At 43.0% G+C, this 27,708-nt stretch overlaps 1 protein-coding gene and 1 long non-coding RNA gene across 12 annotated transcripts in view; one reads left to right on the forward strand and one right to left on the reverse strand.

Annotated features, from left to right (window-relative positions):
• Window positions 1-17,759, forward strand: part of chl1a (cell adhesion molecule L1-like a) — a 59,264-nt gene extending 41,505 nt beyond the window's left edge. For 3 of the 11 annotated variants that reach the window (XM_030423876.1, XM_030423875.1, XM_030423877.1), the window contains 9 exons: window positions 490-612; window positions 2,263-2,445; window positions 8,532-8,570; window positions 8,949-9,011; window positions 9,454-9,567; window positions 9,861-10,022; window positions 10,410-10,592; window positions 12,355-12,427; window positions 17,125-17,759. In XM_030423876.1, coding sequence (XP_030279736.1) covers window positions 490-612; window positions 2,263-2,445; window positions 8,532-8,570; window positions 8,949-9,011; window positions 9,454-9,567; window positions 9,861-10,022; window positions 10,410-10,592; window positions 12,355-12,427; window positions 17,125-17,338 — 1,154 coding nt within the window. In that variant the 3' untranslated portion in view covers window positions 17,339-17,759. Of the gene's footprint in view, window positions 1-489; window positions 613-2,262; window positions 2,446-8,531; window positions 8,571-8,948; window positions 9,012-9,453; window positions 9,568-9,860; window positions 10,023-10,409; window positions 10,593-12,354; window positions 12,428-12,619; window positions 12,690-17,124 lie in introns of all 11 variants that reach the window. The other 8 variants (XM_030423878.1, XM_030423886.1, XM_030423881.1 and 5 more) reach the window with 7 other exon arrangements.
• Window positions 14,925-15,988, reverse strand: LOC115585486 (uncharacterized). Its single transcript, XR_003984715.1, has 3 exons — window positions 15,863-15,988; window positions 15,625-15,716; window positions 14,925-14,988 (listed from the first exon to the last, which is right to left on the reverse strand). It is a non-coding gene; the product is annotated as an uncharacterized LOC115585486 (long non-coding RNA).
• Window positions 17,760-27,708: the final 9,949 nt, after the last annotated feature.

Below are 27,708 nucleotides of genomic sequence, written 5' to 3' on the forward strand. Positions count from 1 at the left end.
GAGAAGGACTTTCTGTTATTTAAATGTAACCAGGTAATTAAACCTTGGAAAACAGTGGAAAAAACATATCAAATACAAATTATAATTGAGCATACGCATTCTCATATGTCTCGAAACATGTCCAGAGACCAGGAGAGAAAAATCATCAAAGGTTTCTAGTAAGTTCTTGTTTAAGGCGGCCCTGTGAAATGATAGAGCCGCTTAATACTGTCATGTGTGACATCGGTGCGGTTTTTCATCCGTTTCACAAATAAGAACCAGGTAAAGAAAGCTTTCAGAAAAAAAAACAAAAACAAAACATAAAAGAAAATATCAAGCATGCAAAGAGACTTTCCATGAGAGAAAGAAATCTTATTTGGACTGACTGTTTTGATTCAAGCATCCTAAAAATATTTGTTTCCACAGTAAAACAGACAAGCAAAGCATATAGAGCTGCTTGAGAAACACATCTATACAGTAGTAGCCTTAATATTACTGTGGTTTTCACAGTTCCTGCTCAAGTGCCTATCCTGACCGCCTCCAACGCCCAGAAAGACACCATTTTGTTGGTGTGGGGCCCGCCGCTGGAGACAAACGGCATCCTCACTGGTTATCTCCTGCAGTACCACCTCTGTATGTACACGCACGCACGCACGCACGCACGCACACACACACATACACACACATACACACACTAAGGTCTTTGAATAATTACTCATTGATTTACACAGTCTAGAACTTTGTTCCTGTGTGAACGTTTTCATGAATAGATTTGTATTTGCTGTAGCTTTTATGTGGTTTATTGTGGAGAAGTGTAGCTGCCGTGAGAGAAGGGGAGGAAAAGGCAGAGTGGAGAAAAAGGGAATGAAAAGATACTTCATTCATGATCATCATCCCCTTCTTCCCTTCCCTCTCCTCTATTGTGTTTTCATACCGGACACTAGGTTGCACTGTTTAACACCAAACCCTCCACGACGGTCTGCAGCAGCGCAATTGTGATGGCTACTTTAGATTGGGGTTTGACAGTCTCCTCAGTGTTATCTCGTATGATCCTGTACTGCAGGTGCTCTTGCAGAAAGGATCATTTAGGCCAGCGCTGTTTGCGCCTCCTCTACAAATTTCTTTATCATTTATCTCTCAGAAAAAATTGCTACAAAAAACCCCTCTCCACCTTTGTGCTTGAGAACAGTGAGGGTGAGGGGCTTTCATTACGCTTCGTCTGTTTTCAAAGCCCACGCTCTCATTGGCTGACATTTCTGAAGTCTTTTGTGCAAAATGTGAAGGCAGAGACAGCCCTTTGCCGCCTCCACCAGCACCCACGGAGTCTGGCCGGCTCTACAATACACTCTGTCCCCCTCTCCTTTCAGCTTTTTCCCATATCAGATGTCAGACGTTACACAGATATTACCACACAATGCAGGCTGTGGGTGTCGGAGTTTTTTTCAGCTGAACTGATTCACCATGAACCTCAAGGATATTTCACATTTTTCTGCAACTGCATTGAATGTGCTATAACACACGTGGTAATGTACGCACAGTCTGCACATCCAATTGAGTCATGAAACGGCTGTGTAATTAGTCAGACGGTGTTCACCAACACATGAAGTATCCAGTTCTCTGTGCTGCAAACAAACATACATTTTCTGAAGAGGCACCTGCATGTCAGCACAGCAATGACATCAACACGGGGGGGTTTGATTCTTTCCACAGTCTGTATGCACACATACTGTACTTTGATCTATAATGCAAGTTTGGTGATACATTATGCTGCTACACTGAATCCCTCCCTCTGACTTAAGTTGATGTTTTTCTTTTCTCTCTTTGTCTTCCATCTGCTTTATCCACCTGTTGTAATTCTTATCTTCCTTTTACACTACACACTTTTTCCAGCTTCTCCTTCATCATTTCCTCCTCCTCCTCCTCCTCCAGTTTTTCTTTTTCCTCCTCCTCCTCCTCTTTTCATCCATTGCCACTTGTTTACACACTTCCCTCCCTCCCTCCACATCCTCTTGAGCTCTCTATCTCCTCCTTTCATCTCCCTGTGCCTTTCTTCATAATGTATTCCTCCTCAGCTCACCTGTCACGACTTGTATCTGCTACGCTCACTTTCTGCATGAGCTAGCATGACATCTCTTCATCTCCCTCAACCGTTGACCCTCATTATTGCTGTGTTCCATTAACATACAACACAAGCCCAGAAGTGATGACTTTTTATGTGTCGATCCATCGTAGGTTCACTCACGCCTCTTGAGCTGACCTGACATCTCTCCCCTTCCTCTATAGTTGATGAGCCCACACTGGAGGTGGTTGATTCCCAGGAGATAAACATCACCAAGGCCGACACCACCCAGTGGCGGCTTCGGGGCCTGGAGGAGGGCAGGCTCTACCGCTTCCACCTCAGTGCCTGCACTCGAGCAGGTTGTGGACCTCCGCTGGCGCAGGAGAGCAGAACTGTCACTTCAGCCCGTGAGTAGATGACATCAGTGTACGTGTGGTGGCTAATAGGATACCATTCAAATTGGTTTAGGTGTGAAAAAGCTCCATTAGTGTTTTAACTAACGATTACTTTCATTGTGTTACCCCACATGACATCCGTAAATGTCTTGTTTTGTCCACAACACAAGTATTTTTAATTTACGGTCATAGAGGAGTAAATAAACCATCAAATGTTTATATTTAAAAACTGGAATTGGAGAATTTTGAAACTTTTTTTCCCACTGAAAAACATTGTTTTGATTTAGCGAGTATCCAAAATAGCTGGCGCTTCATTTAATAGTTGACATCTAATTATGTTGCAGCTCTTTAGCACACTACAGACATGGTAGTTGCAATGTAGTTGTTCATACAAAGTGGAGATATTTATAGGAATGATTGCACTGTACCAGACATTAAACTATTTTTGTAACTACGGGGCGTACTAATTAACCTTTCAAAAACAGCTAATTAGTTTTGTGACTGAACCCCTCATAATAATGATAAAACCATTTTATAAATATTGCTTCTTTCAAAACAAACTCATTAAGTGCATACTAAATTATGGATAAAGAACTTATGATATCTGTATTGTTGATACAATAAAACAGATGAAATAATTCAGGTAATTACAAAAAATTCTGTCAGTTATGAAAAAGCCGCACGATAAAAATGAGTCTTAAAGGGGCAGGCAGGTCCGTAGCATAAAGCCTGGTCCCTCTGGGTGACAAGTCCAGTTGCCAGAAGATCTCTAGTAGCGATCAGGCTCATGGAGAGAGAGCAAATCACAGATGTAGGCAGGAGCTTGATGGTCAGAAAGGCTCTATGAATAAGCGGTAAAATCGTAAAATCAATTTCGACATCTCACAGTTAACCAGTGAAGGGCAGCAAGGATCGGTGCGATGTGGTTGCTTCTCTCAATACGTGGTGAAAGCCTTGCAGCAGCGTTTTCTATCAGCGGCAGTCTCTGGATGCTTCGCCTACTGATAGAATAGAATAAAGTGCATCTCAACAGACGAGTCTGGCGGAGATAAAAGCATGGATTACCTTTTCCAAGTCTGCAGACGAGAAAAATGACCTGATCTTGGTTGGCTGTCTCAGATGGGCACAGCAGCGCTGCAACACTGTAGTCACCTGAACATCAAAGGATTCAGAATGAAAAAAATAATACCACAGGATGATGCCATTAGGGTTATCTCAGCTTTTTCACATAAAAGCCTTTAAAGTGTTGCACACTTGTGCCATGGAGTAAGAGAGGAGTGGGTGTTTATAAGGAATAGTCTTCTGAAAAAGACTCTTTTCATTGCATCGTGGGATTTGTGGGAGCCAGTGTTTTTGGTGCTCGCCCCACACTGAACAAAAGTCAGGACATTTTATCTTCTGATGCAAAGATTTTGATTTTTTGCATCAGTTCTCTGTTACAGTCTGGATTTTTCAGACTGTCAAAGCAGTTTGAGGCATTTAGAGCTTTGGATAAAAGCAAAAGGACTTTTCTTCAGGCATTTTCTAAAAGACGCTGGGAGCCAGTGTAGCTCATCTAACATGAGAGTGCTGTGCATTTAGTTGTTCATTTTTTAGTATAGCAGCAGAATTGTGAGCAATTTCTGTCCTCTAAATGCCCATTTAAAGAAGACCATTGTGTGAAGTCTGCTTGAGATAAACACATGAATTAGTCTTGCTTGAACAGACTTCAGGAGGGGGAAGCCAAAGAAACAGGCACCAGGACGAATAGAGGTGCTGCACCTCTTTCCGCTGCTACAGCAATGGACAATTTGATAAAAAATTATGTCTTTTTAGTACTCAACATGCTAAATAAAGTATGAACCCAAAAATGAGCATAAGAGACCTTTAAAAACAAATAATTGTGTATTGTGAGTGTATTTTTAGTTATTGATTGTAGAAAGACAGGATGTCAGTGAGCTTAAGGCGTTTTGTTTTGCTCTACTTAAAAGAATAATTGTGTCATCTGCATAGCTGTGAAAATTGACATTACGCACTCTGAAGGCATCACCTAAAGGAAACAGGAAAAGTGAGAGGATCACACACAAGATCAAAGCAGATTCCCAAAGCTAACAAACAAAAGATGTGTGACTTCCTGGACAACATCAATAGCTGACATGATATAAGATGTGCTCCCAGTTATGTTTGTGCGGATCAAATTAAAAACCTCATAAGCGGAGCATTTTTTTTTTTTTTAAGTTTTCCGATTTTTCTAAATCTAGATTTTGACCCATTCAATGCTTTGTCTGTCTGGAACTTCCGAATAATGATGTTCGATGTCATAAAAAGCTGGCGACTATTTCTAGAATCTTGCTTTGAAGGCGGAGACCTGTAACTAATGAGAAACCTCATTGTCCAGGTTAGGTTTTGTTGTAGGATCAATAGCATGAGATGGCACAAAAACATCTCAGTTCAATGAAAAGTGGTGATAGATTTCAGTTTATAATCTTTAAAAACTTTAAAACCACATTCAAAGCACTGAATGATGACAGCAAGTGGAGGAGTTCTTCTCAGACTTTTAGGCTCCAGGCTACTCTTTGAGGTTACTTTTGTTGAAGTGAATGCACTGATTGTCATCTTTAGCTACAGTACCAGTTTTGATAATAACTGTATTTTTAAATCATTTACAAATTCCTAATTTCTTTGCAGTGGAGTCTGACAAGCGAATGTCAGAGTTCGAGGCAGCATAAATTCATTACAGATCACAATATTTGGGAAATAGGCATTTCTTTCAAAGTTACAGGCTCTGTATAAATGAAACATGGACCTCCAGTTCAGCTCTTCTGCAGCTTTCCCTTTCAGTGGCTCTACATGGTTTCTCACGGTGACGTTCTGTCACCCACACCTGTGACCTTTTAGTGTTCATCAGGCTGTCGTGCATCCTTTTACTCACTGAGCGAATTAATGAGCAGATAAGTTCAGAGGACTTAAACTTTTCTGAACTGTGGTTTGTCTTGAGACAAACACGTATGTGACGCTGTGATCCTCCCCTCTCACTGAAGTCACATGAAACAGAATCAAGTGAGAGGGGGGCGGAGTGGCTATTCACCCTGTTCCAAGACACTGTACGATCAAAATGATATTGAAGCTGTTTAAGGTAAAAAGCCCATGTTGTTTTAAACATGAATTGATTGGATCTAGTTCAGTCAAATTGTATGTGATTTAAGCATCACTCCATTTGTCTTTTGTTTTTGTAGAGAAATTAATCTAACCCTTGTCTAAACTGAATATAAGTATCTTGGATAAAGCAAAATCGTGCAGGTTTGGTCTCTTTAAGTTTAATTATTTGCTCACACTTTACACTGGTTGTATGTTGAACTGTGTCATTTAATCCAACCCATATGGCAGCTAGTTTAACAGCATTACCTGCCACCATTTAGATTTAGCTGCATTTGACAGGTAGTCATTTCAGCTCTGATCAAACACGACAAACCCTGAAAATCAGTGCTAGAATTTCGTGATAGTTCAAAGTTCCTCCCTACTTTACTTGGCAGGCAAAAAGATGTGAACGCATGAGAGGATCTGTGTCCACTATGTTTTAATAAAAAGTTATTCATTCCTCTCCAGCTTTTATGTTTCCTTTGAGAGGCTCTTTATCTTGTAGGTGGATGTCCAGCCTGAGAGCCATTAGATGCATTGTTTGCAAATATGGTTGAGTAGAGGCTCGGCGGGAAGATAAAATGGTTCTGTTTTGCAGCGCTGTCCTCAGGGTGTGTTAGTCACAATGCAGCAGAGTAGATTTATGGATGCCCGTAGCGCGGGACAGGGGCACCATGAATTTAGAAACGTTGATGGGCAATGATGGAGTGACAGTGGAAAAAAATGAATGCATGTGCGTTCTCCAGCTCGGGCTAAAAGGTGATCCTTTTAGAGTTCACCTTTGTGACTGAAGGAGCTTTGAAATGCTTATCGCCATTAAGGTTAAACAGATGTTTAATTTAAAAATAGTCTGGACAAATTACAGATTAGCACATCAGAACAAAAAACAGCCAGTATGAGCAGATGCGCCTGCGTTGATGTGTCTTTGAGCGGCTTCTGAGGCAAACTGAGTGGCTGAAGTGAGAGACAGTAAGTAAAAAAAAAAAGAGAGGGGATGAAGTGAAACATCTGTGAGACCGAGGAGCAGGAAAAACTGAGAGCGAACAGCTAACAGCCATGGCAGACATAAAAAGAAAAAAATCTATTTTTCTCCATTAGGTCTCATGAGATAACAAAGAAGCAGAGATAAAGCGGACTGCAGACATGACAAAAAGCACAGAGTAACACAAAAATAACCAGATCCTCCAGAGGTTAAATTATTTGCTCCCTGGCACAGCATCTGAACACCCAAGTTGTCATCGCCCAACATGCTTGCGAATTGCTCGGACCTGATGTTTTAAAATATTTAGTGATAATGAATAAACTGCAGTCAGGATCCTGTCAGGATTCAGCAATCAGAGCAGGAAAGGCTGTGCGAATGTACAGCATTGTCGTTTTTTGGTTTTGTTTGTTATTTTTGTGAGTTCAAGTAGGGATTACATAACATTCAGACTAAAGGGGATGTGAGAACTAATGTGTAATTTAATAAATGTAATGGCCCAATAATGCCAATGATTGCAAATTCAGTCTATGATGTTTAATAGTGAAAGTTAGAGCATTTCCAAACACATAAAATGAAGAGAACTCAGGGGATTAGGACTAAACAGCTGTGTAGCCTTAAGAAAACCACTTATCAGTGAGGCTAATCAGAAAAGAAAGGCTTCAGTTTGATAAGGAGCATAAAGATTGGACTCTGTAGTAATGGAAAATGTGGTCTGGTGAGTCCAGATTTACCCTGTTCAAGAGTGATTGGCGCATCAGGGTAAGAAGACAGGCGGATGAAGTGATGCACCCATCATGCCTAGTGCCTTCTGTACAAGGCTGTGGGGGCAGTGTTATGATCTGCGGTTGCTTCAGTTGGTCAGGTCCGGGTTCAGCAACGTTATGTGCCCCAAAAATGAGGTCAGCTGACTGCCTGAATATATTGAAGGACCAGGTTTTTACATCAGTGGATGCACAGGCATATTCCATATTCCAAGATGACAACACCATGACTCATGGGGCTCAGATTGTGATTGTGAAAGGGTGGTTCAGGGAACATGAGCCATAATTTTTGCACATGGATTGGCGACCACAGAGTCCAGACCTTAAAGGGATATTCCGGTGTAAGTTTAATCCATGTTCTAACACACCATGACACCGAGTAGGACCCCCCCTCGAGAGATAAAGTTTGTGGACCACTAGCTTACGTAGTTTTAGCATCCTCAGAAACGACCGCACGACAACAATACGCTACAATAAATGGGTCCAAATATAAAACCGCCATCAAAAAGCCACAAATAATGCTCAGAACAGCACCAAACTTCAGAAACATTAGAAACAGGGTCCCAGCACATATTTCGAGGCATCAAACATTTGATATCGTTGCCGTATTTGTCGGAAAAGATAAACAAAACTCACCACCCGAGAAGCCTTCCTTGTTGTGGGGAAGCCCTGTGAGTTGATTACCGAGTGCAGTAGAGTCCCGCAGCTCAATGATGATCATTACTGCGGGACTCTACTGCAATGTATTGTTGTCGTGCGGTCATCAACACTACTCATTAACTTCTGGATATATAGGTAAGAAACTGTTTACTAACAAGTGAGCAAGATGTAAAGATTTTGTGATTATCTCTTTCCCTTATAAATGCTGCTTTATATCAGATATTATTGTCCATCAACTCAACAATCGAGCAAATACTTTCATACAAACACCCACTGAGCACCCTGCATTTGTCATGAAATGCATCACAGTTCTTGCTTTACAATAGGTAAGCACAGTAACCAGGACAGCGCCCTCTGGTGGTGCAGCTCTCCAGCAGCCCACTACTAACAAAGGCATGAACCTGCATGTGGTTGTGTTTGCAAGTTGTCTTTGCACTGCCGACGTATTTGCGTCTGTTGGCGTGTGTCGATATATGTGCGTGTGTATGTGTCAGTGCCTGGTCTATAAACCTCAAATCTGGCTTTCCATATATCTTTAATCTTCTGCTGTATTTCATTTTCTTTTTATCCCTCGGAAGATTTGCGACCGACTCCAGCTGTGGCCCCCGTTCAGAGCAGTACGTATTGCTGCCTGCAGCCTCTGTAGCCGGCTAACATTGTAGTGGTAGTGGTCGAGATATACGTAGGCTACAAGTGTGCTGGTGTAGTGAGTGGCTGGTCAAAGCCTCATCAAAAGTGTCTTTGTAGTTTTACAAACATAGTGCCGGTAATTCTTGAATAACACAACATTTTTTTGTAAAAATATGTTGTCAGAAAGTTGCTACAATTTCAGTTTCAGCTGAATTGTACCGGCGTAGTTTGCTGCCATTAATCCAGTTTCCCCGGTTGCTTTAACAGTCCTGCCTTCATGTAGTTTATAGAGCTCACTTGTTGCGCATTAGACCTGACAGCGTTGTAGCAGAAACCTAACATCTGAGGCTCCTCTTTCTTTTCAGGCCACAACTGCTCTCTCTCTTTCCCCAGCTCTATCCCAGACAGCTCTACTCATCCTCCTTTAGGTATATAGCTCACTCACACACATGCACAGCCAATGATATCTCTGAGATCTGCCTCAACTTTCAACTAACAATGGCATTCGAGACGTGGTGTGTTTTCAATCTATTCTGATATTCGCTCGTGGTGGGGGGGCGCCGGGAAATGCCAGCTTTGCTTAAGAGAAAAGTGAAGACTGGATGTCACTCACGCCCACGATCTCTATATCTACCCTTTATGATCCAAAATCCAGCTCCACTCAATTAAGTCTGGAGCCCAGCGTTGCCTTTTGAACTGTCGTCTTGAAGGGTTTCTGCTTGCTGCACTGTTCTCGAGCTGCGGGGGGAGGAAACCTATTTGCCTCTGCTAATCCTCTTTTCCTGCCTTCTTTCTCTTTTTCTCTGTGCCTGTCTGTGTTTTCCCTTTCCTCCCTTATTTTTCTCCCGCTATTTCTTCTCTCTTTATCAGTTCCAGCCCTGTTGAACATAAGCTCCTATGTGAGTGACACCTATGCCAAAATCAGCTGGACTGCCAGGGAAGAGCAGCAGGACTCTCAGCTTTATGTGGCTTATATGAATAACCGTAAGCTACTTTTCCTGTCCCCGCCTTGCTAAACATTTGTATGAGTTTTAGGTGCCATCATGTTTAGGTGGGAGGTTTTATATAAACATCTAAATATATATTATAAGCCGAGCGCCTGCATGGCTACTTCCATCATTTCCACGATTGCCTCAAAATGTGTTAAGATGTCTTTAAACTTATATATAGTACAACAAGATGCTACTTGGTAAACAGCTCATTCCAACTTCTTTTTTCATAGCATGGATGATAATACAGACTTGCTGCTTGTGCACTTCTTGTGCTTGGCTGTGCAGGTGATGGTATCTGGCGGATTTCAGAGGCTGTAAACACGTCTCAAAGTTTCCACATAATTGATGGGCTCAAACCCGGAGCGGTGTACACTGTGCGTCTCATGGCCAAGAGGCTGCTCGATAACGCTAGCATTTTTGAAGACGTTATCCAGACTCGAGTCAAAGGTGAGAGGAGAGAAAAGGTGTCGCAGTCGATAGAGCTTAGCGATTTGACATCTAACCTGCCGTAGCGTCAGGATATCACTGACAAATTGTTATTGACTGTGGTGGATGTGTGAGCTTATTTGTTTTTCCTGCATCTCTGTGCGTTTTTTTTTTTTTCCATCCCTATCTGATATTCTTTCAGAGGAGATAGAGTGTCATAGCTGAAGGGAATGTGAGTCAAAAAACGATGTGAGAACATCCTCTCAAACTAGAATCCATCATGTTTTTCTCTTTTCAGTCAAATATAAAGTTGTATGAGGAGTGCTGGAGGGGACTGTCATACTCAAATACACTGATGTGCAAAGTCAATGCTTAAGGTCTCTGCCTCTTTTCCATTTCTTTCCACAGCTGCGGAAGGTCAGCGGAGCGACTTTTCGACCCAGGGATGGTTCATTGGGACCATGTGTGCTGTGGCACTCCTCACCCTTGTTGTGCTCATGGCCTGCTTTGTGCGGAGAAACAAAGGTGGCAAGTATGCAGGTACGCCATCGCCGCGGCCGCAGCAACAAGACATGTTCTCCATGGGAAAAGGTCAGTTAGTCTTTGACCAGGGTTGGGTCCCTTTGCCGCTTCGCTTCAGGAAGGGAATCAAAATTCAACCCATGAAATGAGCAGCACATGTAGAAAACACTAGTCTGACTTTGTTATCATCAGAAATTTAAAGGGACAGTACACACCATAATCAGAAATACACATATTTTCTCTTCCTGTAATGCCAGTTATCCATTTTGATTGTTTTGGTTCGAGTCTGCCATCCAGACGTCTTCTCTCAAATTAAATTGAACCAGATGTCAACAATATCTCTTTCCAGATATCATAACCTAGTTACATAAGATAATCAACAGACTTTCCATGTCTCTGTGCAGAAGGGAGCTTGCATTTACTTATAGGCGATAAGCTAGCTAGCTAAGCTATCTAAGCTGACTAACGTTACAGCTCAGCTGAGGAGGCATCATTAATGTTTAAATCCCTTGCAGTCATGAACACGAGCCTCTTGGCGGGTGTAGATCAGTAGAAATAAAATAGTTCCGACATGAAACAAGATCTGTTGATTATCTTGAGCATAATTATCATGATGTCTGGTTTAAGTTTTTGGAATGATATGTCCAGAGTTTGTCAATTTGCAACATAACAATAAAGATTGGATAAATAGCACTACAAATAAGAGCAAAAATACGTAGTTTTTTTTTTTATTTCAGGGTGAATTGTCCCTTTAAATATTTTTTAAATTGTCACTAGTTTCTCAGGATGACACTTCGTTTTGACTTATGATCGGATTTTGGTTGACCTCCTGAAAGAAAGAAAATGTGCAATGGGCCTCAACCCTGCTTGGAATTGCATAATGCATGCATGTCGGACACCTCTGCATGCTAACCCTGCCAAGCCCAGTATAATTAACCCCAAATGAACTGTCCATGAGACGCTTGCAGCCTGTGTAGATTAACTGCATGCGAAATAACTCTTGTGGCCCTGTTAGTTCTGCCTGGTACCTCTGATTGCATACCTTGTCAGGCCAGACAATTGGGAACCAGCCGGCCTTCTTCCGAACCCCCCCCCCCTCACCTACGCAGACCTTCCCTTGCACCTTTTTGCTGCTTTATATCAGAACCAACCTCACTCTCACAATGGTTTGTACCTGCTGTGTCTCCTTGCTCGGTTTTTTTACCATCGTCTCCCCACCATTCCACTTTTTTTGCCCGCTGTTGCTTTTTGACATGGACCACTGAACATTTCATCAGCTACTCTGGATTCCCCCTTTTGCCCATCCAGCTCTTTTTATGAAACCCTTCTTTTGTCTCGCTTGGTTGTTTTTTTTTTTGTTTTTTTTTTTAAAGCATATCTATACAAAGAGCTGGTGTGTAGCACTTTCTGCAGACATACGGAAGGTATCCTTTCAGTGTGCACGCTTGATATAATGTTTACACAGTCATATTTAGTTTAGGTCTCAAAAGCTTTTCGGTTACTTTTCATTTCAACTCTTATATACACTCAGGAGATAAAAGTTCAGACCATTTGTTCTTGTAAAACTGCTATGCATTGATGTGTTTGCTTTTGCTCCAATTTCCAAAAATTTGACAGAAAATCACTGAGGCTGATTAGAAAGATGAATGTTTCTGTTTGAGTTATTTCTCTCTCCAAATTTTAAAGGCATGATCCTTCATAGTTGTTTGAATTTAAAGCATTACAAATGATTTTATGTCCCAACATTGTAAGTAATATTCACTTTCATCTATGGATGAGAGTGTTGCTCTTTAACAGTAGTGCTGAAATGTCTGTTTTGCCTCCTCTGCAGTGAAAGAGAAGGAAGACCTCCACCCTGACGTGGAGTCACGAGGAATGAATGATGACACATCCTGTGAATACAGGTGAGCTGTACTCCTGCACTGCAGAGGAACGCCGCGGTGCCAAAGTGTTCTGAGGAAATGACATTTTTTTATCTCCCCGAAATGCATTGTGTTGTAGCAGTATTAATCTAACAACCACGTGTTAAATATTCATTGGCTGAGGAAGTCATTTGTCATGTGTCACAGTTATGTTTTTCTCTCCCATCCCAAAAGCAAACCATGCATTCATGAGCGTTTCCAGGATGAGCCTAGAAGTCATTGCTCTCATCATTTGATGGGCTAGGTAATCGAACTGTGTAGTTAGGTGTAGTGGGTAACTAAGCCTTTGCTCCCCTTTAGTTGGAATTGTGTGCTTTTAGATTTGTTTCCAGATCCTGTGAGTGCGTGAGATCAATAAATACATATATACCCTCGACTGGGACTGAATGGAAGCATGCCGCTGTATGCTTGCTGTCTCTCCCTAATGTGATTTCACACACAGCATGTAATCCAAAAAGCCAAACTCATACGTACAAACACCTAAAGACTCCGAAGGAGCATAAAGCACTGGCAGTAGTGTGACCTCACTTTGCAACCAAGACATTTCCTAGACAACAGCTTGGCAGTATTGCAATTAATTATTTAGCTTCTAGGACCAGCTGCCTAGTGAACCTATTAAGGTTATGTGCTAGCCTCCTCTAATGTAGAAAGATGTATTTGAGGAGATGTTAGTAAAACATGAAGTGTTGCTATAGTTCTTCTGCTTCCTGCTTACCTTTAAACCCTGATGTACACTTTGTGAATTATTTGTGTAGTATTCAGTGGCATATCTTCAATACAAGTGAGATTTGAGGAAGGTGCAACTGCAGATGCAGGGATTAATTCTGGACATGCAGTGATTGCTGCTGGGAAATACTTTACATTCAATTAAACAGGCATGTACTGTAAACTCAGCATGGCAAATGAGTAGACAAACTGAGCCTTTAAGCACAAAGCAGACAGCTGTTGTGCTTTATAATAGCTGTTGGATTTCCATTGTTTGCATTGTTTAGCCGCTACGGTGACAGTTTAGGGAGAATCAACTGAATCCTATTTTGCCTGACAGCGCTACAGCGCTGCAGCGACTGCGTGACAATGGCGTGCCTGTTTGTGCACACGCAACGGAAATCACCTAAAATAGCCTCTTCTGTCTGCTTTGAACCCTCTCGTCATCATATTATTCAGAGCATGATTACTCACAATTGTGTGGTTGCTGCCAATTGCATCCCTGAGTCTCTTGCCAAGACTATAATTCTGTAATACAGGAAAGAGTGCATTGTCTACCTTCCTGTTTATAGATTACGGGTTAAATTATTGATTTTAGAGTAGCTCAAATATGTATGATTGCATGCATGTGATTGGATAGGGTCGTCAATCAATATTGCTGTACAGAAGCCGATGTGGCCTTCAAGCACCAAGTTGTTAAGGGTGATAATTCTATTTGAAGAAGAGGAAGGTCTTTATCGGTCACATGCAGTCACACAGTACAACGTAACTCCTCTGCGACTGTGCTATGGTCAGTGACTCTGAAGGGAGAATTCATCTCACACACATGACGTGCTGTTGGGGAAACTGGAGCACTCACCCAAGCACGGAGAAAATATACAGCTGGGAATCAAACCCAGGACCTCCTTGCTGTGAGGCAATCGTCCTACATTAAGGTTGTGTTCGTAAATCCAATCTGAAGTTTTAGACTAAAATGAGAGCGCGGCTGTACAGGTTGTTGGTAATGTAGGTTTAATAATCACAGCCAGTAACAGCATATTTACACGAAAGCTTCAATGTTTTGTTTGTGATCTTAACCTACAACTCGACAAAAAACAAAGCTAAATATGGCTTCTTGTCTAATTCAGTGTTAGCTAGATCTCTACATTTGGCTAGCACTAAATGTAGTCCAAGCTAAATGTACTAAATGTGCCATTTCAGCAGTTCATGAAACACCGATTTCTCTTTGATTCTCTGCTGCTCCGTCTCCTCAGACAGAGTGCCCGGAGAGTCTGAGATTGTGGTACTCCGAGTAATGATACACAGCTCTGTACATTTAAAGAACTTTCCAGTACGCTCTGACGATTGTTCATAATTAGCGAACGCGCTGAAACGCTCAGTGAAATCGTATTATGATCCCATTTGAATCAGTGTTTTCTAAAATCCTGTTGTCCAAATTAATGAAAAAAGTGAGTTTTATTCAAAAGTTAGTTTATTAGTTTATTATATCGAAGACAATCTCAATTAATTAACTGCATCAACAACAGTAAAAAGGGGCAGCTTTAGCCAACATGGCTAATATCCTGCTGTAGTCCCCGGCCAGATGACAATAGGCACCCTAAAAAAACAAAACAAAAAAACAAAAACAATATATTACAGCACACTGATTAAAAAGAGAGAATTAGGACAGCTAGGATACAAGATAAATCAATGATGATAAGATAAGATAAGATAAGATAAGATAAGAGAAACAGTGAAACATCAGTACAGTTATTGAGGTCCTCTGCGGTTCGCTGCCGGTGTCAGTACAGCAGGAGTGGAGGAGTGTTACCCAAGCTGATGTTCACGGCTGTTTCCAGCTTGAGAGACAAAGATGAAAGTAATTCATGTTGTACAGATGAACAGTATTGGGAGTTGTATTGGTGTGTGGGGCAGGAATATCTTAAATATTCACAGCTCCCTGAAGTTTGACATGTTAACACTTTTTCAGCTGTAATGCTGAAAGTAAAGCATGGTTTATTGTATTGATCTCCAGTTTTAAGATCTCATAAGTAATCATCCACACTGTTATATGGTTTTGTTGTTGTAGTATGGTTTGATACCACTTTTACGGCAGAAGAAGCCCTGGTTATACGAGTCGGTGCAGATGTTACTATCTCTTTAGAAATCCTCTCATGGTTTGTTTCACAGGGCTGCTCTGACTGCTGTCCCCCCAGAGTGCCCTTAGCCTCACTATGATGTTGTTTTCCTGGCTCTAGAGCTGGATTCACGGCTCTCTTGTGCCCTTTGAATCTCTGAAGGCAATAGACCACCCGCTGTTGTGCCACGTGTCTGGGGAGCTGACAAGTGGTAATTATGCTACAGACGATTTCTCTTCAGAGACAGCCCTCTGCTGCCTTGCCCCTCTGTCCACTACAGGAACAGCAGATGTCATAGCTGGAGTATGCTGTTAGCCAACAGTGTGAATTAATCTGTTGTTTTTGGAGCTTTTTTACCTTCATTTCTTCTTTCCTTCATCTTAGTTCTCATCTTCTTATTTGCAATTGGGGAGAAGGCATCAGGTGCTGTGTTATTTTCCTCCGGACACCTTTAAAGTAAAATAAATACAACTTCAGGTTCACAGAGTGGGGAAAACATCCTCCTTCCACCTGAAGTTTCTGTGCTGCCCCCAAACCATGTCAGCACGGGTCAACGGCAAGACAATTTTAATTACCTTTTACCTCCATCACTCACCTGTTTGTGAGGCTAAAGGTAAGCCTTTGTTCAGTAACAGCTGAGACCAAGCGGGATCCCAACCAAGGTCTTGAATGAGAGTCGGGGCTCAAAAGCACTCAGCCCCATTTTATCGCTGTATTCAAAGTCACTGTGGGCGGGCTGCAGCGGCGCTGGCATTCCCACTCCTCTTAGATAACAGCCACTTATCTTGGGCGCTCTGGAGTCGTCAGAGAGGGAAGGTTTGATAAGGGTTGAAATGTGGACCCTATGTGGCGTGCATGGTAAATGGCCTCGTGAAATGGGAGAGATAAGATTAGTTATTAAAAATCCCCATGAAGGAGAGTCGATTCGTAATCGTAGCCTGAACCACGTCTCTGAGCTAAAACATGGAGTTTGCGTTTGACACAGGTGTCAACTACAGTGCGCCTCAAATGGCACTATCATACAGCACCCACCTGAGCGTCGCCTCTGAATGCAGATGCTCTGTGTTATGAATACAAAAGCAAAGCGGGGGGATAGAGGTGTTACCAAACATTGGATGGTTTAGGGAATAAGAAAAGAAGACGGGTAGGAAAAATATCCTCAGTGTTTTGAGGTGACCCTGCCTCTTGTTGTGAGACACCTGCAGGTTGGCCGCGTGCCCAGCCTTAAATTGGCATCTAATCTCCTCGGCCTGCGTGAGGGCCCCTCGGGAATACCAGGAATGACAGGCTGTTTGTCTGGGATTGCATATGCCCCACCTCTTCATCTCCCCCTCTTCCTTCTCCCTTTCTCAATCTCCGCCGCCCAACCCTTCTCCTCTCTCTCTCTCCCCACACACACACACGCGCGCACGCCTCTCACTCGTCTTTTTTCTCACTGCACTCTGGCAATTTCCATCGCTGGTTCTAAAGAGATTTGAAATTGCCTTTGGTCCTGAAGCCTTGGCAATTAGCAATTAGTGAAGTGATTGTAGAAAAGCCCTCCCCGCCTCCCCCGTGCTCGCTTTCCTGCTGTGCAGCCGCTGCATCCACCCCTGCCTGGCGCCTGTAGTGATGTATTGAAACCATAAGAAGTTTGTGTGAGCGTGTGTGTGTGTGTTAGAGCAGGAACGCATTTGATCATCTGTATGTACTGTACAGGCTGGTGCTTGTGTTTTGCATGTGTAGCTTTTGGTTGTGCGTGACAGTTGGCCACATGTGTTGCTTCCGAGCATGTGCCTGATTGTACAGTACAGTGTGTTTGTCTGAGCACCACATCGCTGACCCTACCTCATCCCTCTCTGTTGTTGTTGATGGCAGTGACAGCGAGGAGAAACCACTGAAGGGCAGAGGCTTGTGCTCCCTGAATGACGATGACACAGTGGGGGACAGCATCAGCAGAGACAGCCTGGTTGACTACGCCGACGGTGGAGGAGAATTCGATGAGGACGGCTCATTTATCGGAGAATATTCTGAATCAAAGCACGGAGGTTCTGGTAGCGCGCCAAGTGGACCCGGCCCCGTCACCGCATAAAGCCGGGCTCCAGTTGAAACGGTCCCACTTCAAAATGCTTTCAAGATACTTTTTGAATTCAGCTTCACTGGCATTAAATAAAGCGTGAATAGCCAAATTACGGGGGCATAAAAAATGACTCAAATGTGCAGAGGTATTTTACAGCAGGCAGACTTTTTTTTTTTTTGCCCAGGGGCCGGGAAGGAGGGAGCACATCCACCACACACATCAGTGTGAATACCGTTTGAGTCTTTGTACATACTGTAAGAGAATGACCTGTACCATTTGAGTGTTTCATGGTTTTATCAGTGATTGAATAAAGTGTTTTTTGTACCTATCTATAATAATCTTCAGCAGTGTATATTAATTGTGTTCTTTCATAAAAAAAAAGCCAGTGGATCAACACTTTTATCCCACCATGTATAAAACACTGAAAACATGACTATATCATTTTTGTTTGTTTGTTTGTTTGTTTTTTCAAGCAACATCATGTAACTGTTTCACCTTAAAATAACAGCTTCAAAATCATTTTGATGAGTCTCGTTTTAGGGGTTATCACTTTTTTCCTGCACTATGTAACTTCAGTGAGAGGGTAGAATAACAGCCCTTTTTTTTGTAATGGAAGAGGAGACAACAACATAAACATAAGAACAACATGAAGGCAAACAAAGTCACGTATCAAATTAACTCACCGTGCCCCTGCTTAGTTGGAGGAATTGCTGTACGGCAGGGATTTAGTCTTCAAGTGGTTCAGCAAGAAGGTTGAAGCGATAAGTGATAAGCATGTATCTCTCTCTATTTAAGGTACTCAAAAACTAATTTGTGAATGAGGCGTTCACTTCAGGGCCTCTCCACTACCTGAAAGGTTTTCAGACCGAACACTCATGCATGACAGCCGGGCTATTTATTGTGTTGAGATTCTTAATGTCAGGGACTTCCTTCCTACTTTTTTTTTTTTTTTTAACAAGGAGCAATTATTCATCTGTTTCTATTCATTTTCATTCAGTGTATGAAGTCCCCAGTTATATGGTCAGCTCATTTTCGAGCTGTCCTTCCAACATGAATGAGAAAAAATTCTTTCTTTTCTTTTCTTTCTTCTTCGGTGCTCATCTATTTCCCAAATTCTGTGCCAAATTCTGTTCCCAAATCAAGCACAAAGCGACACTGGAAGGTTGCAAACATGGCTGAATGATGCTCGTTATCCTCAAAGGTCAAACACATTCCACATCCACCAAAATATTTTCCCGTTATCTCCGCACTACATGTGCGCAAATCTTTACATGCATAATGCACGCTGATGAAATATTCATCAAGGATACAAGTCAAATGAAGTTGAGATATGACCTATTCAACAACCTTACTTACGCAGATGTCTTAAAACTGGATGTAGCAGCGAGGCTGGCTACAAAGTGTTAAATGTTTCATTGGCTACAGGCTTATTTTTCATGTCTTAACATTCACCAGTGAGCTCCTTTAAGATGCAAAGACGTCTTTGAAAGCAAAGAAGATTCTTGAAAACCAAAGAGATCCGGTTTTGTCAGAAAATGAAGATGAGATGAGATTTTCAACTTCAAACCAAAAAAAAAAAAAAAAAAGAAAAAAGTAAAAGTGGTCATGAGGCAGAAAGTTTAGCTTTTAGTATGAGGCATTTAGAAATGTAGTTGACATCGTCGCCAGTCTCGTTGCAATCACTGGGAAATCTCTCTCCCAATATTTGGTTTAGATAAGTGGAGCCAGGTCCCACTGCTCCAATTATCTGAACCAAAGCGGTGCTTACACTCCCCCTTCAATTTCTGAGGGGAAAATATAGCACCTTTGATGAGGCAGAAATCCCAACTAATGGAGATGGTTAATGATCGACTAGTTCGGAGGGAGCCTCTTTAATTCCCTCTGATTCACTCCATTATTTGTCAGCCTTTCAATAAAAACACTCAACATTTATTATGCATTTAAAGGTGTGAGATGTAAGAATTGGCCACCAAACAAATAGGGGGCAGCATATCATCTGAGTAATCACTAACTACTGCTAACTGTGTCCTCTCTAAGCCAGTTAACTCAGCTAGCTGGCACAGGTGCTTTGAACTCAGATGGGTCGGGGTTAGCTGGTTAGCATGCAAACTGCTGTTTATTCACAAAACAAATAGGGGGCAGCATGCAGCAGTTAGCAGCAGTTATCTGTTCCTCTGGTGACATGCTGCCCCTGGGGATACAAAGAGTTACAGAATCTCTTCATCTCAAGCGAGCGCTTGTAAGAGGACAAACCACTGCACAAAGAAAAAAACGTGTTTATCGTTCTTTTATTTCAGCTTTTTACTTCTTCAAATCCTCTCACCTCTGCTTGCATATCTGTGAAACACCCCGCAGGCCCTTATCTTCCATTTGGAATTCACAGCCTCCCTGCAGCTCTATAGTCTGTCCATAGCCGGGTGATTATAAATAGGCATTGTAGCCGTAATCAAACCAGACTTAGGATAGTGGAGTTGAAAAGCACTCCATGCCTCATGGCAAGATAAAGGTCATTTAAGGAGATAATCCCTGTATTGTCGGGGATTACGCCCTCATCCGTTTTAAAATTGCTTTCTCCGCGGAACGTTAAAACCTCTAAACAACAACAAAAGATTACTCCAGTCGAAGCCCTCCTGAGTGTCACACAAGCTGCTTTTTTGCTCCACTAAATCTATTTTGAGGACATGCAGGTGACCCTTTCAAAAGTCATAATAGCCTTACTTAAGGGAAAAAAAAAAAAACAAAGGTCAGGATGTTAACACCGCCCGGATCCATGTAGAACGGAGCGGGCCTTGTTTGTTTATTGCATGGTGTCTCACTCATGTTACCGCTGATGGATTCCACCGCACGGCTCACACGCAGAGGCTCATGGATCGGTGCTCAAAGCGGATCACTCCCTTTCAGTCGATTTGATCGGAGCTGATATTTAGACTAAGTGCCCTGGAAATTGCCTGGTGGGAGGAAATCGATAGCGTGCTCACACACGCTGCGAGTTCAGGCCGGTAACCACGGGCTGTTACCAGTCAGCGTCGCATCAACTTTTTAAACCGACTGAAGACGCCGCAAGAACAGGACGCTGTGCCAGAACTGTAGCACGCCCGGGAAGATTTGCAGCTTCCTCGGGGTGCGAAATATGGAGTCAATTCCGTAACCGCCCGGTAAAGAAGGAGGTAGCGGGATGGCAACGAAGATCTCATCAATAATGAACTGCCACCTGGGTTCACCAAGAGGGGAGCCGTGGTAGGTGCTCCAGGAGATGGTCTTATTGAGGACCTTCTTCTGTTTGGCAGCTTTGGAAGGAAAGTGCATTTGGAAGATTTGCAGGAGGAATCATTGGCAGGAGTCAAACCGATGTCACGGCTCCCGTTTTTTTTAGAGGGACAAACAGCCGGTCGGGCCTGTTGAGAGCAACACACACACACACACACACTCTCTCAAGGACGAGCTGTGAGCACTTTACCAGAGAAAGGGGTTAAGGGTGGGTGGAGGAAAAAAGAGAGGGGGGTTGAGTATTGAAGGCTATTTGACTGCACACTCTTTATTCAGCCGCGTTGCAGATGAAGAGAGGGAGCTCAGAGAGCCGGCTCACGACCTTGACACAATCAGAATGACAGTGTTTGTATCTTCCATATTCCTCCGACGGCCCCTCGCTCTTTGTTGGCGTATATTTTAAGTGGCTGTGGGATGAATGCCCGGGCTTACCTTTTTATTGAAATCTGAAGAAAAAGACACAGCTGCAGGAGCAACCGGCAGCGTCTAGACGTGCGTTCGAGAGGCTGTTAGTGGAACGGTCTCAAATGCGGTTTTATCTGCCTCTGTCGATCTTGCAGCTGGTGCAAGTTTAAAAGAAACAAAAAAAATATATATGAATCTAAATGCCATCTTAAATAAAAGTCGTCCCAGTTACGATAACTTCCTGGAACTAATTAAGGTCTCAGGTGCCCCTCTCCCTTTTTTTTCCCGCTCTCGTCTTTCTGTCATCCCAACATGGTGCTGTACTCACCTTCTGCTAAAATTTAATTTGTCTCACTAGAATGCAAATGGAATGGGATGATTCTGCATACAGAGAATCCTTTTAGAGGGCTATTATTTCCCTGGTAAACTGCTTTAGATGCAAGCCCAGACACTCTCAAATGCCAGCCAGCAATTGAGTGGGTGTTTGTGCATGCGTGCGTGTGTGTGTGTGTGTGTGTGTGTGTGAGGGTATGAGTAGAGCAGGATGAGGCAGAGACACTCAGCCATGGCAGAAACTAATGAGACATGCAATGGTAATATGATTACAAAGTCAGCCTGGCTGTGTCAGAGACCAGGGGGGCGCCTCAGAGACATCTGTAGGACAAAGTGGACACTGGGTTGCTCGGCTGGGCTGTGCGGTGCCGCTGATGATGAAAATGATGCTCGTGCTGGTCTTCGCCCAGGTAATGACATCAAGAGAAAGGTGTCCCGACGAGCGGCGGCTCGGAAAACAACTCAGGCGCGCTCCAAGCGGGGGCCCTTTTAGGTCAACACGCCCTGAGTTTGATCCAGCAAAGGATTTCATCCAGACGACTGCTGGAGGATTAGATAAGAGACTTGTAAGTGCCGTGTGGGTGGTGAATAATTCTCACCTTCCTTTCTTAGCCCGGGGCTGTCAACAGCAACAACTTGGCAACCAACCACAATCTATACACAATACGTCTGCGCAACAGAGCCATGTGAAAAATGGCATCCTTTACCTCGCCACAGCCGGAGGAACACAACCAAAAATGACTTTCTCATTTGTTTGCGCTTTTGAACACTCCACCTGCTCACCCGCAGTGATGTTTCCATTGTTATTTTTAGTCCATCACAATCCTTGTTAATAACAATTCAATGGGGGCTTTTTTAAAAAATGTCAGACCTCAAAGTGTGGCGGGGTTTGTTCCTTTTTTCTTTTTTTCCCCTTTTCCTTTTGTAGGCAGTAATCTAACTCTGTTATTGTACAAACACCCCCCCCCCCCCCCCAAAAAAAAAGAAAGACAAATTGAAGTTGAAACCTCACCCTGATATCTGCTTTTAGTCTTATTAAAGTACCAAAAGCTGGCGGCGGCAGACAGAGCAGCGGAGTGGACACGGGGCCGGCGCTCCCCCTGCACTCTGCACACTAATTAAATGGGTTATTTCAGTTTGCTGACGTCTGTTAACCCTCTGGGGTCTGGGGTATAATTGGCCGTTTTTGACCATTTTTGATTTTACCATTATATTTCACCTTAAAAACAATTTACCTTGCCTTGTTTGGTGTCATTCTTTTCACCACAACCTCACATGTGTGACTGTACAGTTATATTTTCATTTTGACATACTGTATTAAGACAATGGACCTAAAATCACAAAAAAACATAAAATCCGAGTAGGAAAAAGTTAGTTTTTTTACTGTGAAAACCACAAATATGCTCAACGAACCATTTTTATTACTTATAATGCAAATATAAATTGTTGTTTGCTAAATCTGTGCATACATTTTTGAAATTTACAAAGTTATATGTAACTATTTACATTTAAATGCAGGCAACGCCTCAGGCTCAGGTCTGCCTGAGCTCCTCCAGCTCAATGAAAAGCTGCACTGCCTGCTCCACATTCGGCACTCTCCTTGTTGTTTTGACTCATTAAACAAAAAAACGACTCCACTACACACTAAACACACTACATAACACACTAACTATGCACTCCAAACACGCTAAATGTCACAAATCTCCAAACTCTCAAAACTCGCGATCTCTGTCGCTGCCTCTCTGACTGGCACTGCTGCTTTCACTTTTCCGCCCCGTCCCTTCCAAATCTTCCCCCCTCCCTTAGCAACCAAATCACGTGATTTGCCATGTAATTTTGTGATTGGCTGGTGTGGTGCCTTTTTCCACCAATAGGAACATGTTTTTTTTGCTTGCACTTCCTGCTTGCGGACACGTTCGTGAGGAAAGCCCGATCTCTTTTCCGTCTCTTCCTGCACCAAACGCGCAGCAAACGTGACGCCAACACTAGCGAAAAAGTGTGGCGTACATAATACATCGTAACTCCGGTTTTACTTGGCCTATCAACACGATTTAAAAACTGGCATATAGTTTGAAGGTTGCTCTAAGATATAGAGTCAGAACAGAGACGCACAGAGGCTCCGTCTCGCTGCTACGTCATCTGAAATTAGTCACGTGATTTTGACGCGCCGGCGCGTCAATCGACCTCAGAGGGTTAATAAGCAAATGATGAGCAGCCCTGGATATCAAACGGAAGGGAGAGATACTTGAAACGTCAATTTTTATTTTTCCAAAGCAATTCTTTCCCCCACGAATGTGTTCCTGCGGCGCATTTCTCCTCGTGGAACACCGCTCGTGAATTATTCATGACGCCTTCATTAAAAACACCTCAATTTGCATAAAGCACAGGGGCCGCACAGGACGCATTAGGGCTTTTGATCCTGGTGTACGTGTCAAATAATTTAACGGAGAAACTGGACCAGCAACACGAAAAAGAAAAAAAAAAAAAAAAAAAACTCCAAATGTCTGACAGTAAATTGATAATAAACCTTGCTGGGTTTAAAGTTTGAGATGAAAAAATCTCACGCGGAGCTGTAAGTGGGTCAGAGAGGACCCCTTTGGTGCAATAACCCACTTGAAGAAAAAGTAAATAAAGTATGATAAAGGAGTCGGGATTCTCCAGGACATTAGCGTTTCTCCGGAGAAGCCGCGGCGTTATGATTTATTATTTGTTATTAATGTTAATTATTTTGATGGAGGCCAATGACAGTTGTTTGTCAAAAGTGTTTATTTTTCTCCCAGATGTTTCTTTAACGATAGAGCAAATTCTGTTACGCTTTCGCATCAGTCAGCCCTAGAATGCAATCCTACACCCATCTCACCCCACACATATACACACACACACACATTCGTCAGTGCATCCACCATATTTAAAAAATGGCTTTTCCTGCTTGTTCCTCCCCGGTTGCAGGCTAATAATCACAGATTGAATAATAAAAGCCACATCGGAGAGGCAGGTGTAACCGCCGGCCTTTGTGTCCAAATTGCGGTTAGAGCCAAACTTCATTAACATTGGTTGCTCCGACAGGGGACATGTCAAATGTGAAATCAGTTGCCACCTGCTACGCACACACGCACACACACACACACACACAAACAAAGAGCCAGATAGATCCTGGAGCACGGCCATGTGCCATCTTTGTGCTTCTACCAGAGTCAGTACTGTGTGGTATGTGACCCTGTCTTCACATAAATATATGAATTAGTGTAGGTTCAGCGGTTCATGGGCGTCCCAGTCCTCAGCCGGTGAATGCTGCCGGTGGCTGTGTTAATGCATCGCCTGTTGGCGCCGCACAAATCCATGCACTGGTGTCTTCTGTTTGAGCATGTTAGCACTGTGACTCACTGAAACGCAACGAAGGAGGGTAACATGACGATGTCACGGTCTTTACAGGGATAAGTCGCTCATACGCCCCATGGGACCTTATTTTCATAGACACAAGTCAAGAAAGTCACAGTTTCCGTAAAAGACAGTACAGTTCCATTTTAGGTACCATTTAGTTTGATGTAAAACCGCTCAGCGAATCACAACAGATGCGATCCCACTGACAGCTGCTCTCATGCGAAAAGAGAGTCAGTTTTGTGAACTAGCTGGTGTACAGGGTGAAAAAAAAAAATCATCACATTGAGTTTAAAGTGAAGCCACCTCAAACCTTTTCTCCTGATGGATTAGGACAGAATATTCCTGTATGATTGTATAATGTCAGTTTTACACTGGAGCGGTTTTAAAAACCTGAAAATGTTCTGACACCAATGAGGTTGCGTTGCTGCGAACTATGCGTGTTACCAGATGTACATCACATGGACATCATGAAAACGGAACTGTATTTTTGTTCATCTTTTTTTCATTCATTCTTCCGAGAGCTGAATTTCGTGTAAACCGACGCCTGATCTGGGCCGCCCTCACCTGCAGTGTGTCCATATCCTCACACGTTCTGTCTGTCATCTGTCATTGGATGTGTTAACTCCTGGGTCCCTCGCGAGCTACTCACCTTTTTGCTTTTTTTTTTTGCAAAGCCACTCACATTACCAAATGTGCCTTTGTGAGGTTTTGATTCCCTCCCACCGACTTTTGTTTTCCTTTTTACATCGGAATTTGTTGTGAAGGGGGGGGGGGGCTAATGGATGGAAATGACGAGTAAAACTGGTGCAAAAAGCGTCATTTGGCCGGAGATAATCGCACGATCGACTCCTAAATCCTGCTGGAACACTGACATGAAAAGCCGGCATATTTGGTTCTTTCAATTCCACTCAACACAGACTGATTACTGTAATGGCTTTGTCCTGCGCTACGCCGTGAAAATACTTGATCCTGTTGTACGCTGTGTGCCATTACTGCTAAACAATCAACACACACACACACACACACACACACACACACACACTCTGACTGGAGCAATAGGCACAGATGGGTATTATGTGTTCACTGGGGTTTTCTATCTCTCACTGTCTTTCCTTATTACAGTCTTTATTATAATCATGTGACACCCCCTCGAGGCATGCTTAAACACTATATGTGTTAAAAAAAAAAAAGCTCCTGCTGATAGTGGCGATAATGAACAATGTGGCGCTGCTGTGTGGATGTTATTGTTTGGAAAAAACTTGTGCCATTGGCTGATTTCACTATAAAACGCTCCCGCTCCGCCAACTAATCTGGGATGACCATTTGTAATGTTTTGGAACAGACTCAATTGACTAGACTCTACAATGGCAGCGAACCGGCAACTGTTGACTGGGAGTTTGAGTCGCCATCTGAATCCTCTGGCGATTCAGAGAGGATTTGCTGTCGAGCAAAGCACTCTGGGATCTCGGGGACACAAGCCGGATGGCAAAATGTCTTATGGTTATCAAAAAAAATTCCTGCGTTTAGTTCAAATCAGTACGCTGTAGTTACACAGCTACATGTACTTAACTAAATAACAAAAACTTTTATGATGAGCCCAGGAGGTAGAGCGGGTCTTTCACTGGTCATGGGGTTGGCGGTTCAATCCCATCCCGTCAGCATGTCCTCAGGCAAGACACTGAACCTTAGGTTGCCACAGCCGCTTGGGATGCGCGAGCCGGTGCATAATTGCCGGTCCCGAGCCGGGTAAATGCTTAAGGTTGCGTCGCGAAGGGCGCTTGGCATAAAAAGCCTATGCCGAATCAAATATACGGATCGCAATGTCGGATTTCCACACCAGGCTGGGCGAAACCCGGTTCGCCTACGAGGTGAAATCCAATCATCCCTCTGGGAACAGATGGAGAGCCGGACAAAGAGTGCAGATAAAAAGAAAAAAATAACTCTCAATAAGATAATTCTAAGATACAATTAGATTATTATCTCAAAAGGTTAGGTTAAATAAGATTGGCATGATGAGCTTATTGTGCCTGGATCTGCACGGGAAGAACAGCTGAAATTAAGTTGTGGCTGGATTTAGATGTCGGTGCTTCTCAGACCAGTTGTGTCCTCTGTAGAACTAAGATTCTTCTTCTCTTTGCTTGGAAGTCATCTCCGTAAATGTGTTCCATCCATCCCTTTTTGTTCTCCGCTCAAACACGGAAAAACTGGCAAGGAAAATGTCGCGTCGCAGTAAGCAGTCTCACGGCGCTCGACTGGAGAATCATTGCCGCCACCGACGGTTTGTCTAAATTCGACTCAATTGTTAACGGTTATGGACGGAAGCACGCATTCATCTGCATTTCTTAATTCTGTTTTTCTTGGAAAATTTGACGAAAATGTGCTCGCAAGTTGTGCCTGGAGACCCGATGTCGCTCTGCCCACTTGTCCACTGAGCTGCCTGTTCTGATATCACCCACTGAGGACGAGGCGGTTGCCCCGGTGGTTTTCATCGAAGCGCATGAAAGACCTCCACCAGGACTTGAACTGTTAACTGCCTACCTTTTACCAGGCACGTTTTGGAGGCATAGACAAAGCATGACACTGGGAAACGCTTACGATACGTGTTCCGGGCTGGAGTTACAAATGACGTTTGTCATCGTTTTGTCTTTGTTTCTATTCAGAGTACTGTATCACCTTCTGCAAGCAGCCCCCATTCACTGATGCAGTCCAGATACCTGCCTCCTAAAACCTAAAAAACATTATAAAGAAGTCATATTGGACATAATGCTGAACTTCTCGTGTTGGATTCAGTGCAATGGTATTTGAATTACCATATTTTACATTTCCCCTCACTGTTGTAACCGTCTCCTCAGTCTTCATCAGCGCGATTTTCTATTTTCTGTTGCTGCCCCAGTTATGTGAGGCGCTTGCCGGGTTTATGTCTTTCCTTGTTTTTTCCCAAGGTTCTCCTCTTTTGTTTTTTTCCCCCCTTATATGCCAAGTCTTTTTTTCTGTGT

Source organism: Sparus aurata, chromosome 7 (assembly GCF_900880675.1).
Source record: "Sparus aurata chromosome 7, fSpaAur1.1, whole genome shotgun sequence".
Lineage (NCBI taxonomy): Eukaryota > Metazoa > Chordata > Actinopteri > Spariformes > Sparidae > Sparus > Sparus aurata.